The 14734-nt window shown below is 44.9% G+C and overlaps 1 protein-coding gene across 2 annotated transcripts in view; it reads left to right on the top strand.

The window, feature by feature from the left end:
• The first annotated feature begins 9848 nt into the window (after positions 1–9848).
• Positions 9849–14734, top strand: part of LOC137369792 (microtubule cross-linking factor 1) — a 244490-nt gene continuing 239604 nt past the window's right edge. For both annotated transcript variants that reach the window (XM_068031272.1, XM_068031271.1), the window contains exon 1: positions 9849–11226. In XM_068031272.1, coding sequence (XP_067887373.1) covers positions 10294–11226 — 933 coding nt within the window. In that variant the 5' untranslated portion in view covers positions 9849–10293. The remainder of the gene's footprint in view (positions 11227–14734) is intronic.

Raw genomic sequence — 14734 nt, 5'->3', positions numbered from 1 at the left:
AAAGGTGGAAGTTTATTAATCTTAAACTCTAATTCGGTTAACAACTACGAATACGTGACACAACCATGCGAACATGCACATGCGATAAAAACATACACAGATAGAGACAGAAAAAGTAGAAAGAATAAAGGGGAAAAGTTTGAGGCTGTGTTTCTATTTACGGTCCTTTGAGTTCGATGTAGAGCCTTTGGTTGCTGATAAGTCTTGCCATTTCATTAGGGCCCAGTGCATGCTTTAAAACTTGTTTTGATGTAGGAGTCTTTCCCCTCCTGATGTTTAAGTGACTTCAGTGGATCCAGAGATTAGTGAAAGAGAGAGAAAAAGCCAAACAGGAGAGAGGCTCTCTTCCAAGTTCAGTTGCAATCTGCAGACTGTGTCTTCAAACTGTCCTGTGAGCACAATTCAAAACTCCAAGTTGACCAGCAGGTTAGTCATGTGACTAACCTCTTATTTGGGAACAACCGCTCCTGCAGTTTGTGGATTTCAAAGCTCTCAGTGAAGGCGGGGTTGTAGTGCTGTCTCTTACACTGACAAGTTGTGGATCATCATTGCCCAGACCAATCTCTGTTAATTGAATGAATCAGTGAGCAGTTCCCATTGTTTCTCCAAGCATTGTCTCTTAGTATGCAAATACTTTCCAGCCACTGATGATCTCTTCACTCCAGCAACAGTTTAAAATTAATGTTCATGTGACAAAATTAATATGCTTCATTCTTGGCAGGTGGGGGTCTTCATGTAGGATATCAGGGCAGTGCACTGATTACTATCAGTTACAAATAGACTAACGATGAGTTATTGTAATACTGTTAGATAAGAGGGAATCTGAGAGTTATCAGTATTACTATTAGTCATTTGTGCAGTTTCAGTAATTTGCCATTAATTGTTAGTAGAATTAAAGTTCTGCCCCTCTCTGGTTTCCCCTCAATGAATCACACCCCCACCTTTCGTTCCCCCTCTTCCCCTCTCTTGGTTTTCCCTCTTCACCTGCATACAGGTCATCTCCTGATTCTCGGAACTTCTCACACAACAGCTGCTGCTATGAAACCACGTTCGAAGATTCTTAGCTTTAGTGGATCCAACCTGTATAAGGTAACATTTGCAAATGCCACATGATCAGATATCATGTATTCAGATGTTAGGTGGTCAGAATTTCACACGACGAAACCTCCAGGAATGCCTTCAGTATTGGCAACTCTGGACAGGATGCATAGCTTTAACAACGTTTAAGGGGTTCCGCGAGTCACACATGGTCTCACATCATGGTTCTTCACATCAACCCCATTACCATAATGAATAGAAACAGTTTTCATTCAGTTCACGTTCATGTGTTATCTGACCACATAAACCTCATTAGCATATCCAGGAAACATTTGGAATGCCTCACTCTGTGATATTCCAATGTGTCTGCATTACTTGAAGAAGAAGAAACACAATAGAAGACCCTTAGGAGAGCAGTGTTGCACACGTTTCTGCTGCGCCATTGTGAACAATTAGTTCAGCATCCTTTTAGCACCACAACTTCCTTTTTTATGGTAAACTGCAGCCCTTTAACAGCTGCTGTATCACTGCATTTTGCTCTCCTCAGCCAGGTATACTGGAGGACAAATTGTCTGGGCAGTTTATTCAAATATGGAACAGGATTCCATTGTGAAATTTGTCATGGCCCATGCTATTCATGCAAGTGCAGCTACAAGAGTGCACAACCCCAATTTTGCTGGGATTGCAAAACTGGCTAGCCATCTTGAAGTCCAACCACACAGTGCTGCTAATGATGGAGACAGCAGTAAATCAACAGCATTATGCATTTAAAGGAGATTTGTACATATGCAAGTGTTTCTTAATGCATACACTGGTGAATGGGGTTTCCAACCTGTCTCTGTAAATGCAGTGTGAAATTCTTCCAGGAGTTCAGACTTACTCCTTATGACCCTAAAAGGACACATAAGGCTTCAAAATATAAAGCTTGTTTATATTGGAAAGGAAACACTCAGGGTGTGATTTTCTGTTCCAGTCAGTTGTACAATCAGAGTATAAATATGCACAAGTGCAGCAATAACACTGTCTTAGCTTCTTTAAATTTTAAATCTATTTTTTGTATCAAGATATATGTTAGCTGAGACAGGATTTCCAAATTCTACCAAGTCTAAGACAGAGGATGGACAGGATTTAAGAAAATAACTTCTCAAAAACTATATTTGGGAAAATGAGTTTGACTATTGTGCACTGCTCTTGTCATTCGACTGTATATGTTCCATTTCGAGCTCCTGGTAATTTTTGCAGTAATTTGGTCCAGTTTTGATATTTTAAGTGGAAACCACAAAATAAAATGACTGAAAACGGGACCATTTGCAAGCCTGGAAAACTGCGGTGTCAAATTCGGATTGGTACCGCCCATTGTTTTGGCACTACAGAAGCCAGTTACAGTCCAAAATGACTGCCAAGGCACGCGAACATAATTCGGGGGTGAGTCACGCCAGATACCATATTGCTGCGGGTGTTAGCGTGCACGTCGTGAATGCCTGCTGGATGTGTGCAAATAGGCAGAATATGATGTCAATCAGTGCACAACTCTGATTTGATGCCAGTGCTGCCATTTTGAAGCTCAATACTCGAGTGAATGCCATCTCTTAATAATGCACAGCTGAGAGGCCTCCCCGCCCTCCCCCAGCATCGCTATTTAAAGGAATCATCAACTACTTACAGGTTAGTTGCTGGATGGTTTCTCCTGGTTGCTGCTTCAATTCTACAAAAGTTTGGTCCTTCCTGGAGTTGTTCCAAGTTGCAAAAATCTCCAGGGAGTGGTGTAGCAGGTGCTGAAAGTATTTTTTGCTGATTTCAGGCTTCTGCACAAACCAGTTGCTTCCAAAGATGAATGCGCTAGTAGAGAATCCCCTTGGAATACAGCATGACTTGGAGAATGAGCAGAGGCCACACAGTGCAGGACAAGCTGTTGGAAAAGGAGGGAGAAAAGGGCTCTACAGGAGGTCATATCTGCCCAGAGTACTCTTGGAGTAATTCTTCCACTCCAGCCTCAGTGAGGAACAGAATGGACAGAATTTTCATCTTGAGGTGGAGCCAGATTTGGAGGAGGGAATGCTGGCATTTTCTCCCTACTGGCCGGCCCGCCTGTTTTCCGGCATGTTCCTGCCTCTGGCTTATTTTCAGGGAGGTGGCTTCTGGGGGTGACAGCTATCAACCCAGGAGTGGCAAGTAGCCAATTAAAGTGCCAATTGAAGGCATTCTTTACTCACTGTCTGGATTTTCCAGATGGTAGACGGGGCCCCCCTGATGTGGCTGGAGCCCACAGATGGAATGGTGGTGGCCTCCCGGTGGCAGGTTGGAGGTGAGGGGAGGCAGAGGCGCATTCTGCAAAGCAGCCGAGCACGGATCCACTGGGCTGTGAGGGCCTGGCAGCTGTGGCCCTCGTATATTTTGTTCCATGTACAAGTCTTCAGAGGGTGACTCCATCTTGAGATGCCCTCGCGGTCCCTCACCTACAGCAGCAGCACCCACCTCTTCCAGTGGGGCTGCCAGCCGGCCATCAGGCACTCTCATTGGTCCTCCCGCCTGCACAGCCCATCAATTTGCAGGCGCTGCATGTCAACTCTGCCCCATCTCGCAACCGAAAGGGATTCGACACCCTTAACGTCCAGCTGGTATGTGACCATAGGCAGCGTGTCATGCAGGTCAATGCCCAGTATCCTGGCAGCAGTCCACTCTGCCATCTGCCTTTGAGCCATCATGGCAAACTAAAGGGTGGCTCCTGTGCAACAAGTGCTATCCACTGGTGACGTGGTTGATGACTCCGGTATGCAACCCATGCACACGTGTGCAGCATGCATATACTGAAAGCCATGCTGCCACACGAGATGTGATACAGCATTGGCATGGTAAAACAATGCTTTCCCTGAATGGACTGCTCTGGAGGAGCTCTGCAGTACTCGGCAAAGCGGGTGTCAAGATTCATTATAGTCTGCTGCATGCTGTAGAACCTCAGCATCCTTGAGGCATAACCTTTGCTACTAGCTATACATTGAGCAGCTCAGGAGCAGGACCACAAGGGGAAACAGGAGGAGCAGGAAGAAGAGAGGGGGTAACCTAGACAGCCTCTTTCTGCCTGGGCTGTCCATGAAGAACTTCTCCGAGTACAATATCAAAACCCCACGTCCCCGTTCATCAGCAGTCCCACATCTTACCTTCCTTCTGTCCTTTGACCATCGCAGTGCTCGCTTGGCTACAATTCAGAAATGAAAGCCACCACAAAATAAACGTTCCAAATCAAATTTATAAATGAAATCATACCATATCGGCTTGTAAGGCCCGGTTGCAGCTGCACCCTCTTGGCATGGGCGGCTGACAGCACTGGCAGAGTAGCGAGGTGGGAGGACAAATGCTGTCTTCCTGAGAGAGGACTGCAGGTTTGTGCTCTGTGCAGCCACTTCACTACCCCTGGCCGGTGCCTCAGCAATCCTGTTAATGTATGAGAGGACAGATGGCAGGACTGCTGTGACACCTTGCAAGCCCTTTTGCACTGTCATCCAGAGCCATGATGGCATCAGTCTGAGCTTGCATGGCAACAAGCTGAGCTTTCATGACTTCAAGAGATCTTGGTGTCCAGGTGCATAAATCCCTGAAGGTTGCTACCCAGGTTAATAGGGCTGTTAAGAAGGCATATGGTGTGTTAGCTTTTATTAGTAGGGGGATCGAGTTTCGGAGCCACGAGGTCATGCTGCAGCTGTACAAAACTCTGGTGAGACCGCACCTGGAGTATTGCGTGCAGTTCTGGTCACCGCATTATAGGAAGGATGTGGAAGCTTTGGAAAGGGTGCAGAGGAGATTTACTAGGATGTTGCCTGGTATGGAGGGAAGGTCTTAGGAGGAAAGGCTGAGGGACTTGAGGTTGTTTTCGTTGGAGAGAAGGAGGAGGAGAGGTGACTTAATAGAGACATATAAGATAATCAGAGGGTTAGATAGGGTGGATAGTGAGAGTCTTTTTCCTCGGATGGTGATGGCAAACACGAGGGGACATAGCTTTAAGTTGAGGGGTGATAGATATAGGACAGATGTCAGAGGTAGTTTCTTTACTCAGAGAGTAGTAGGGGCGTGGAACGCCCTGCCTGCAGCAGTAGTAGACTCGCCAACTTTAAGGGCATTTAAGTGGTCATTGGATAGACATATGGATGAAAATGGAATAGTGTAGGTCAGATGGTTTCACAGGTCGGCGCAACATCGAGGGCCGAAGGGCCTGTACTGCGCTGTAATATTCTAATTCTAATTCTAATTCAATCTGAGCTTCCATGCAGCACTTAGGCTTCTGCTTATGCTGCAATGGAAGCCATCAGACAATGCATCTTGGTTGCATCCACAAGTGTGTTGATGGAGTTGGTCACCACTTCCAAGCTCTGTACAAAGCCCTGTGCTGAGTTGCTGTTGGAAGTGTAGGGGTGAAGTAAAAAAGGAAATTAGAAAAGCAAAGAGAGGACATGAAAAATTATTGCCATGTAAAATCAAGGAAAACACAAAGCTGTTTTATTAGTACATTAGGAGCAAAAGGATAACTAAGGAAAGGGTAGGGACTATCAGAGATGTACAAGGGAACTTATGCGTGGATGCAGAAGATGTGGGCAGGGTTCTTAATGAGGTTTTTGTCTCTGTCTTCACAAAGGAGAGAGTTGATGTAGACATTGTAGTTATCGAGGAGGAATGTGAAATATTAGATACTAAAAGCATAATGAGTGAAGAGGTACTAGAGGGTCTGACATCCTTGAAAGTGGATAAATTGCCAGGGCCAGATGAATTGCATCCCAGGTTGTTAAAGGAAGCCAGGGAGGAAATAGCGGATGTGCTGACGATCATCTTCAAATCCTCACTACATACAGGAGAGGTACAAGATGATTGGAGGTCTGCAAATGTTGTACCATTGTTCAAAAAGGGTGCGAGGGATAGGTCAAATAATTATAGGCCAGTCAGTCTGACCTCAGTGGTGGGTAAATTGTTAGAATCAATTCTGAGGGACAGGATAAACTGCCACTTAGAAAGGCATGGATTAATCAGGGATAGTCAGTATGGCTTTGTTAAGGGAAGATCATGTCTTACTAACTTGATTGAGTTTTTTGAGGAAGTAACAAGAAGGATTGATGAGGGTAGTGCAGTGGATGTGGTCTACATGGACTTTAGTAAGGCATTTGACAAGGCAGACTGGTCAGTAAAATGAAAGCCCATGGGATACAGGGGAATGTGGCAGGTTGGATCCAGAATTGGCTCAGGGACAGAAAACAAAGGGTAGTAGTCGGCGGATATGTTTTTGTGAATGGAAAACTGGTTCCAGTGGCATCCTACAGGGCTGATTGTTGGATCCGTTGCTATTTGTGGTACATATTAATGATTTGGACTTAAATGTGGGAGGAATGATTGGGAAATTTGCAGATGACACAAAAATTGGCCGTGTAGTTGATAGTGAACAGGATAGCCGTAGACTCCAGAATGATATCAATGGTTTGGTTGAGTGAGTGGAAAAGTGGCAAATGGAATTCTATTTGGGGAGGGCAAATAAAGTGAGGGAATACACAATAAATGGGAGGATATTGAGAGGGGTAGAAGAAGTGAGAGACCTTCAAATGCATGTTCACAGGTCCCTGAAGGTGGCGGGACAGGGAGATAGGCATATGGAATGCTTTCCTTTATTGGCCAAGGTATAGAATTCAAAAGCAAGGATGTAATGCTGGAACTGTATAAAACACTGGTTAGGCTACAGCTGGAGTATTGTGTACAGTTCTGGACAGAATGGACATAATTGCTCTGGAGAGTACAGAGGAGAATTACAAGAATGTTGCCAAGGCTTGAAAGTTGCAGCTATGAGGAAAGATTAGATCAGCTAGGGTTGTTTTCCTTAGAACAGAGGAGGCTGAGGGGTGACTTAATTGAGATGTACAAAATTATGATGGGTCTAGATAGACAGGAAGGACCTGTTTCGCCTAGTGGAGAAGTCAATTACCATGGGGCACAGACTTAAGGTAATTGGTAGAAGCGAGGGGACATGAGGAAAACCTGGAATTCACTGCCAGGAATGGTGGTGGAGGCAGAAACCCTCAATTCTTTTAAAAAGTACCTGGACATGTCCTGAAATGCTGTAACCTGCAAGGCTATGGACCAGATGCTGGAAGGTAGGATTAGATTGGGCAGCTATTTTTTTCAGCCAGCATGGACACGACAGGCTGAATGGCCTTCTTCTGTGCTGTAATTTTTCCATGGTTCTATGGGTGTCTCCATGCTCCTTTACATTGACTGCAGGCTTTCTGGAAGGCTTCCAAATACACAAAGCATTTCATTGTACATTCCAATCCGGCTTCTTTTGTATGCTGTCCCATTGAAGTGCTCACCTGAGATTTCTGCAGCGGAATTCCTGTGTGGTCTCACCATCCAGCAAGCTGGCACCTGTGCTATCCTTGCTCGCCGCCCTTGTTGCAGGCCATTCATGCCTGGTCTCTCATCTCATACAGATCCAGCCTCTATGGTTGAATTGTGTGCGCAAGCTTTGAGATATTGGTGTGAGGCTTGCAGTAGTGTTCAGGCTGTGAAGATGTGGTGTAGCATATGAATGTGAGGCATGAGTCCTGATTGATTGAGATTGTTGGTAAGTGGGTGTGGTGAATTGAGCAGTGCAGTTGAGAGGACATGATATTTGAAGATGCAATCACACACTGAGATGACTCATGTGAGATCAATGAACTTTCTATGTCACTTGTTACGGAAGTGATTCTGGTTTTTTTGTTAAAATATTTTTTGAGGATTTCACAGTAAATGTCGAACCAGTTTTTTTTCAAGAGGGCAGTGAAAGAACTGGCTTGGCAACAATGTACTGGTTGTCACATGACTCAAGTTAAAAATAGAACAGAAACCCCGTTAACAGGAGAAAATGTGGGCAGAGAGGTGACAGGCTCCCCTTGATTGGACAAGCCCGGAAGCAGTAGCAAGCACCTGAGGGGACATCAAACTCACAAGCTTTTGTGGTTGTAGTATCAGTGTGTTTTTCCGTCCTGCAGTGAGCGGCTGATAAAGTAAGCCTACTGCTGAAGAGGTGAAGGAAGGAGAGAAGACCACAACCCAGCTCGCTTTCCAGCATCTTTAAAAGACCCCGAGAAGTCCACTGTGTCAATTCATCTCATCTCCTATCTTTGAAGTAAAGCCTGCTAAATTACTTCTCAACACCACTGAAAAGAACTGTTCTAAAAGATCTCAGTGACCTGCCTACGTGTACTCTGAAGTTATGCCAGTTCTGGAAAAACATATCTCATCTGCTGTTTTCTTCAAAAATGAGCGAGTAATCAGCCCAAGTGTTTTTTTTTGTCTGCAACAGAGCTTTGAACCAAAATCCCTTTTTATTTTTCTGGTTAACCGGTGAATGTATATGTTTGTGTGTGTGAGTGTGAAGGGGCCAAGGTAAAAAGGGAATTTTAAAATTTTAATCTGTGTGTTGATGCTTTACTTCATTACTGGTTAAGATTTGTTTTATAATAAACTTATAATTTTGTTGTTCATTAAAGAACCCTGGTTAGTGTGTTCTATTCTGGGAAAAATAGAGTAAATGATTGACTGTATTAGTAAGTGGGAAAATGTAAAAATATATGTTGTGACCTGTGGAGAAGTGGGACGAGATTAAACAGAGCACTCCTCCCGCCTCGGTCGTAATGCACTGCTTCTAGGTCCTTGAGACTTGACTTCTGGCATCAACCCTCTACAGCTATCTGTTCCCACTACCTTCTGATCATGTGTCTCCAAGATAGTCTCCAGCCGTCTGCAGATAGAGGACATCTCTGTTGCTTTGCAGCTCCTCCGAACAGGCTTCCAGTGCAGAGTCCAATAACCTTGGAGCCCACGCGCTCTCATTTTGTGTTATTCCTCACTGTTTCCCAGCTCAGAATCAGTTGTAGAACTACTTCCAGCACCTGTTCCAGCCACTATGCATCTCCCCTTTCAGTTGTGCAGGACAGCTTTAACTGATGCTCGCTTCTCACGATATTGGGCCCTCTGCCGAGATGTGCAGCCACTCAACAGTGTGGTTCATGCTGCCTGCACGCTGCAATCGTGTTAATTAGCAGGCAGCATGAAGTTGGCGTGCTGCATGCATCACATTCAATGGGTGTGGCTTAATCATGCATTGCCATCCTGCACCCATTTTCAGGGGCTCCCTGGTCTCATGGCTAGGGTTGCCTGGAGGCCGCATCACTTAACCTCCTGCTTTCAACCGCCCTGCCCTCCAACTCCCGCCATGAGTTTCCCGAGATGCCAATCCCCATGGTGCACTGTCTATCCCGTGCCTGTCGGAATGCGAAGAGACTCTTAGTTACCGCAGGGGATGAATCTGCTGCAAGGTGGGATTAGAATAGGTGGATCGTTTTTTGGTCGGCACAGACACGATGGGCCAAGTGGCCTCTTTCTGTGCCTTAAACTTTCTATGATTTAGCTGTATTGTCTTAAAACTAATGAACAACAGTGTTGAAAGAAAATTTTAAAATGCAATTTTTAAAAATTAATGTCTGTGATATTTCTCTTAGGTTGCTCACAGCAAGTGCCCTGGCGATTGGTCTTTAATTCATGGGAACTCCAGGGCAACTCTCCTGATGGCTGCACAGTTCACATTTAAAAATGGATAGCAGTCAATCCTGTCCCCCAGAAAACAAAAAAAAAGGACTAAATATTCAACTTGACGCATAAAAACCGTATGCACGTCTTTTCTTTGGCTGACACACAGGCATAAAGCTACAACCTGCTGGCTGCGTTTACTACACTCGAGTTGGCTTATACTGAAGGGGGTGGCTGAGTACACACGCATGCGTTCAGCTACTGGCGTCAGGCGAGGTTGCAGCTTTTTTTTTCTCACTCTGAATCAATCAGGTCCGGGAGCAGAGGGAGAGGAAAGACAGAGACAGCAGAGGGGGGAGAGAGAGAGCGAGAGAGAAGGACAGGCATGGAGGAAACCTAACCCACAGCAGAGCTGGGAGGCAGAGAATTGCCACATCACAATCCTGGATGTGCCCCGTTAAATCGGCTGCAGGATTAAGGAGATGGCCATTCATTTCCATTTGCAATTCTCCGGCCCAGTCTGAGCTGGGTTTTAAATACAAGTGGATCTTGGGCGTCCAGCAGACTTCTTGGAGAAACCCACAAGAGAGAAAGCAAAGATAATCCTAACAATTAAGGGAGAAGTGATGCACACAACAAGGGAGAGAGAGATTGCTGGTGTGTTTTGCAAGGCTGCTCGGTGGCGATTGATAATTGAGCTGCTCTGCAGGGATGGAGACGGTGAATGGGAGCACTGAGATCAAGCAGCAGCAATATGTGGAGAAGAAGCGGCTGAACCGAGCTCCTTCCCCGGCCAGACCTCTCAAGGATCTTCACTGCCGTGCTGCCTCTGCTAAGCCGTGTCTGCCTTCCAGGTCCGGGGGCTTGTCTTCCTCGCCGAGCCTTTCTCTCTCCAAGCAGCACCATCAGCAGCAGCTCCTCCCCGGGGTGCTGCCTCCTCAGAGCCGGCTGTCCAGGCGGAGCAGCGCCCCGGGAGCCAAGGACAAAGCGTCTCCCAGCAAAGCCTCCGCTAAATCGCCGCTGCCCGCCTCCCACCTCAGCAAAAGAGCTTCTTCCAAAGTGCACCAGGAGAAAGGCAGACAGCACCACCACCACCACCAGCAGCAGCAGCAGCAGCAGGGAGGCGAGCATCACCACAAGGGCCAGCTAAGGAAAGCCAAGAAATGTCTCCTGATGGAGCCCAGCTCCGGGGGAGCTGCCCCTTTGCCCGGCCTGGGACTGGGACTGGCCAAGATCACCCACACCGACAGCAGCTCTGACCTGTCGGACTGCGCCTCCGAGCCGCTGTCGGACGAGCAGAGGCTGGCCCCGGAGCTGGCCACCACCAGCGACGCCGACTCCTGCACCGGGTCGAGCGACGCCGAGAGCGGCAGGAAGGGCAGAGAGAGCCGGGAGCAGCAGCAAGCGGCCGGGGCCGGAGCTGCCCTCAGCCCGGAGCAGGAGCAGGAGCTGCGCCGGAGCCCGCTGAAAGCCGGCAACCCCCCGGACGGCGAGCCGGGGCTGAGAACGGCAAAGGCGAGGCAGGAACCGCGGGCCAGCAAAGCCCCCAGCCCGGCCGAACTGCTGGACAGTGGCGGGAGGTTACTACATCAGGAGCTGCTGAGAGAGATTGAGGAACTCCGCTCGGAAAACGAGTACCTGAAGGTGAGAGAGACAGAGTCTGTGCTCAGGTCTTATACAGGCTATTACACCTCCAATATCACTGAGCATCCCAGCTTACATGTTGTCCCTGAGATCCCCTCATTTATGACATAGTCCCCCACTTCATTTGATTATTTTGTTTTCCTCCTAATTTTTTTGTTCCCTCCATTATCATTCCCTTCATTGATTTATGGTTTTATTTTTAGTTCCTTAAATTTTGTCACTGATCCCCTAATTGATGATTTCCCCCCAATTTAATTAATTTTAGTCCACTAACATTTTCTATCACTAAAATCCCCTCATTTATGATTCCCTCCAATTTGATGTGATTATGATTCCCCCCCGCCCATTATTTTATAGTAATGTTAGTGCATTACATGACATCTGTAAAATAAATGTCAGGAAAAATAATCTTCCTTATCAGCTTAGTTGTAAATCCGGTAGAAGTGGTGTTTTGTAGCATTGTGCTGTATCTCCAGTGTCTTTCCAGTCGGCGCTCCTGGACACTGTTTATTTTTAAAAGCTGCAAGATCTTGTTTCAAACAGATCATCCATTCTGTCACTGAACAAATTCGAAATTAGCCAACGGGAGATGTCTGGCGGGGGCGAGGAGGGTGCTGACTGGGAGGACTGCGCCAGGGAACTCTGGTTGGGTAGTGCTGCCGTTTATTTTTGTGACTGGTTTCTAAAAGATGCCGATTTCATACGTTTTCTTTTGAAAAAAAAAAGGCAGTTGGATTTAGTTTTACACAATGAGCATTTTTTGAATGGTGGAATGCGCGCTGAAATACGCACACACACGCATGTAAATGTTAACTGTGCACATGCAAACAGCAGAAGATAGTTAGCTGTACAGACATGTGCACACGCTTTGTTGACTCAAGGAAAGTAATCCATTGTGTACATACAGAGGCACCTAGCAATTATAATGGGCCCAGATTTTCCGTTAATGTAAGGGTGAGTCTAATGCTCACTGTTATTTTTACACAAATGGTACAGCAACATCAGGTGAAGGGCAGATACATGGTTCAACTAAAAAAAAACGTGTCCAGATTGTACCGCTCTGCTGTTAGTTTTGCAGAAATGGCATCTCGCCATTGAAATGCGTTGAATGGCGTGAAGTTGCTGTACTTGTGCAGCAAATACAAATTAAACTTGTCACAGAAAGTTAAGTCAGGTCATTTCAAGGCTCAAGTCCCTTTAATAGGTGTTAATTACTGCCGGTCAGCCTCTCTGGCGCTGAAAGTTAACTACGACAGGTGTGAAGTCTCATCCCTTCAGCTTTTAATTGTTGGAGATTTAAAAAGTTTTTTTTAGCTTTTACTTTCTGTCTTTTTTTCCCTCTCCTTTCCAGTCTTTCTTTCCCTCTCTTTATTTTTCTTTTCATACCTGATTTGACACTGAATTCACCCACTCCAATTTACACTTACATCTGAAACCTTGCACTGTTTTTTCTCAATGTTTCAGTTTGATTGATTAAGGAGATACACAGTTCTTTGCCCTGTTCACTCAGGTCCCAGATGCCATGTTTCCCTCACTGTGCCATTGCCAGAGCAAATGTTTAGCAACTTGCTGTGCAAAAGATGAAAAAAAACCTAAATGTGCAAAGGCAATTCTAACTAGCCATTAGTTGTCCTGCCACAGCACAATTTGAGCCAATCGTGATATAAAGGAAAATTACATGGAGTGTCTGGGTGATGTATATCACTGTCGACAAAGTGACAGTTTGCTACAAGTCAGTTAATGTCCTAAGTCTGTGTTCCTTATTAGCCAGCTGTGGCCACATTAGTAACAGACTTACATTACCAGATAATAACGACTACTTTGCATTATTTGTATATATTGCCACACAATGCAGTGAGCCCACAGGTCCTTTCTAACAGTATTCTGGCCAGATGACTGATCCCCCCACAAAGCTGTTACAACAAAAGCTTATTCATATTCCGCTAGGAGAATTTACATATTCTTTGTTATAGAGACTGCAGGAGATATTGCTCCTCATTTTTATGTTGGAATGGGAAACAGCCATTTGCGGCCACACTGGATGAATCAAACTAAAGCAGACTTGGTCAGAACAGACCTGGTTCATAATCAGCAATGCATTATTTAAATTTCTTGTTGAACCATGTATAAAAACAGTTTTAAAATAGTCAGTGGCTAACCCGCAATTAAAACCAGACTGCTTAATTCTTGTTTACTTGCAGTATTGGTTTGCAGTACTTAATTGAGTTTAAATAAAAAACCTTTTCAAATACCTTTTTTAAAAAAAATACATTTTCAAAAAATAACTTTTCTGTTGCCAGTAGCTGGATTCCAAGTTTTGCTGGAATGGCTCCAGGCTTGATGTATTCAGTGTAATGCTCTGCTGGACTCACACTGTGTGCATGTGTTGTCTACATGTGCTGAATGTCTATTTATGTATTGTAATATGTATCAACTTTTGTATATGTAACCACATATAGATAGCATAGCTAGACATATAATTACATATATAAAATTGGTTTAATTCCATAAAGTATGATTCTTGATTCCTGTATGATGTGCACAGGCAATACATGACACACTTACATTGAATGACCACCCAGTTGCCTGAAGGCTGTGCAATATATATAATAAATAGACTGGTGATATCACTCGGTTTATATAGTGCACCAATGACAGTTCATTATAGGAAAGATTGAATTTTGATCAATATGCTTTAATGTTGAACCAGTAATCTTGTAATACTTTCAATTTATCATTTCAAATTACACCCACCACGAGTGACTGACCTGCAATCAACAATCCTTCATCATAGTGTTTTTCACAGTTCAAGTGGGCATTTCCCTCCCCCATCATTTCTCTTATATGAAATCATCACAACATCACTGAGGATAGTGTATAGACAGTTGTTCAATGTGAGCTTTATACCAGAAGCTGAATATAATGGATAATTTTAAGGGACCTCTTCATGAGTATTCCATTAAATAATTTTTTTGCTGATTTCTGACCAATATAAAGTTCACTTACATTTTAGTAATGGTGTAGCACAGGCCAGCCTATTGTTCTGTGACGGTTGTTACGAACAGGCGAGGAAGGGGTCTCAGGCTCCCCTTCTCTGGTTTGACTGCAACAGGGTTTATTCTTTTAACACAGTGATTTTAGCTTACCACCTCATTGAGCCCTTGCTCACTGTTCCTTGAATATAATTACAAATGAACCAACCAGACAGGTTTTCTTGAGTTTAACCAAGAAAGATGTAAGTTTGTTAATCTTATCATTCTAAACTGGTTAAAATTACTAAAATACTTGACGCATCCACACTCACATTCATACGAGAGGCACACAAACACACACACGCAAATAGATACAGAGGGGAAGAAGAGTTGGGAGGTTGATGTAAAGTCTGTAATAAATGGAATTTAAATACTGAGTCTCAGTTTCTTTAGTTGAAGTTAAAGTCTTGATGTCCTCGCTGGATCACGTGCACAATTCGGGCTTGCTTCTCTGGTTCCGGAAGGCAGGAGAGGGG

This window comes from Heterodontus francisci, chromosome 5 (genome assembly GCF_036365525.1).
Source record: "Heterodontus francisci isolate sHetFra1 chromosome 5, sHetFra1.hap1, whole genome shotgun sequence".
Taxonomy (NCBI): domain Eukaryota; kingdom Metazoa; phylum Chordata; class Chondrichthyes; order Heterodontiformes; family Heterodontidae; genus Heterodontus; species Heterodontus francisci.
This window is presented reverse-complemented; position numbering and strand designations above follow the sequence as displayed.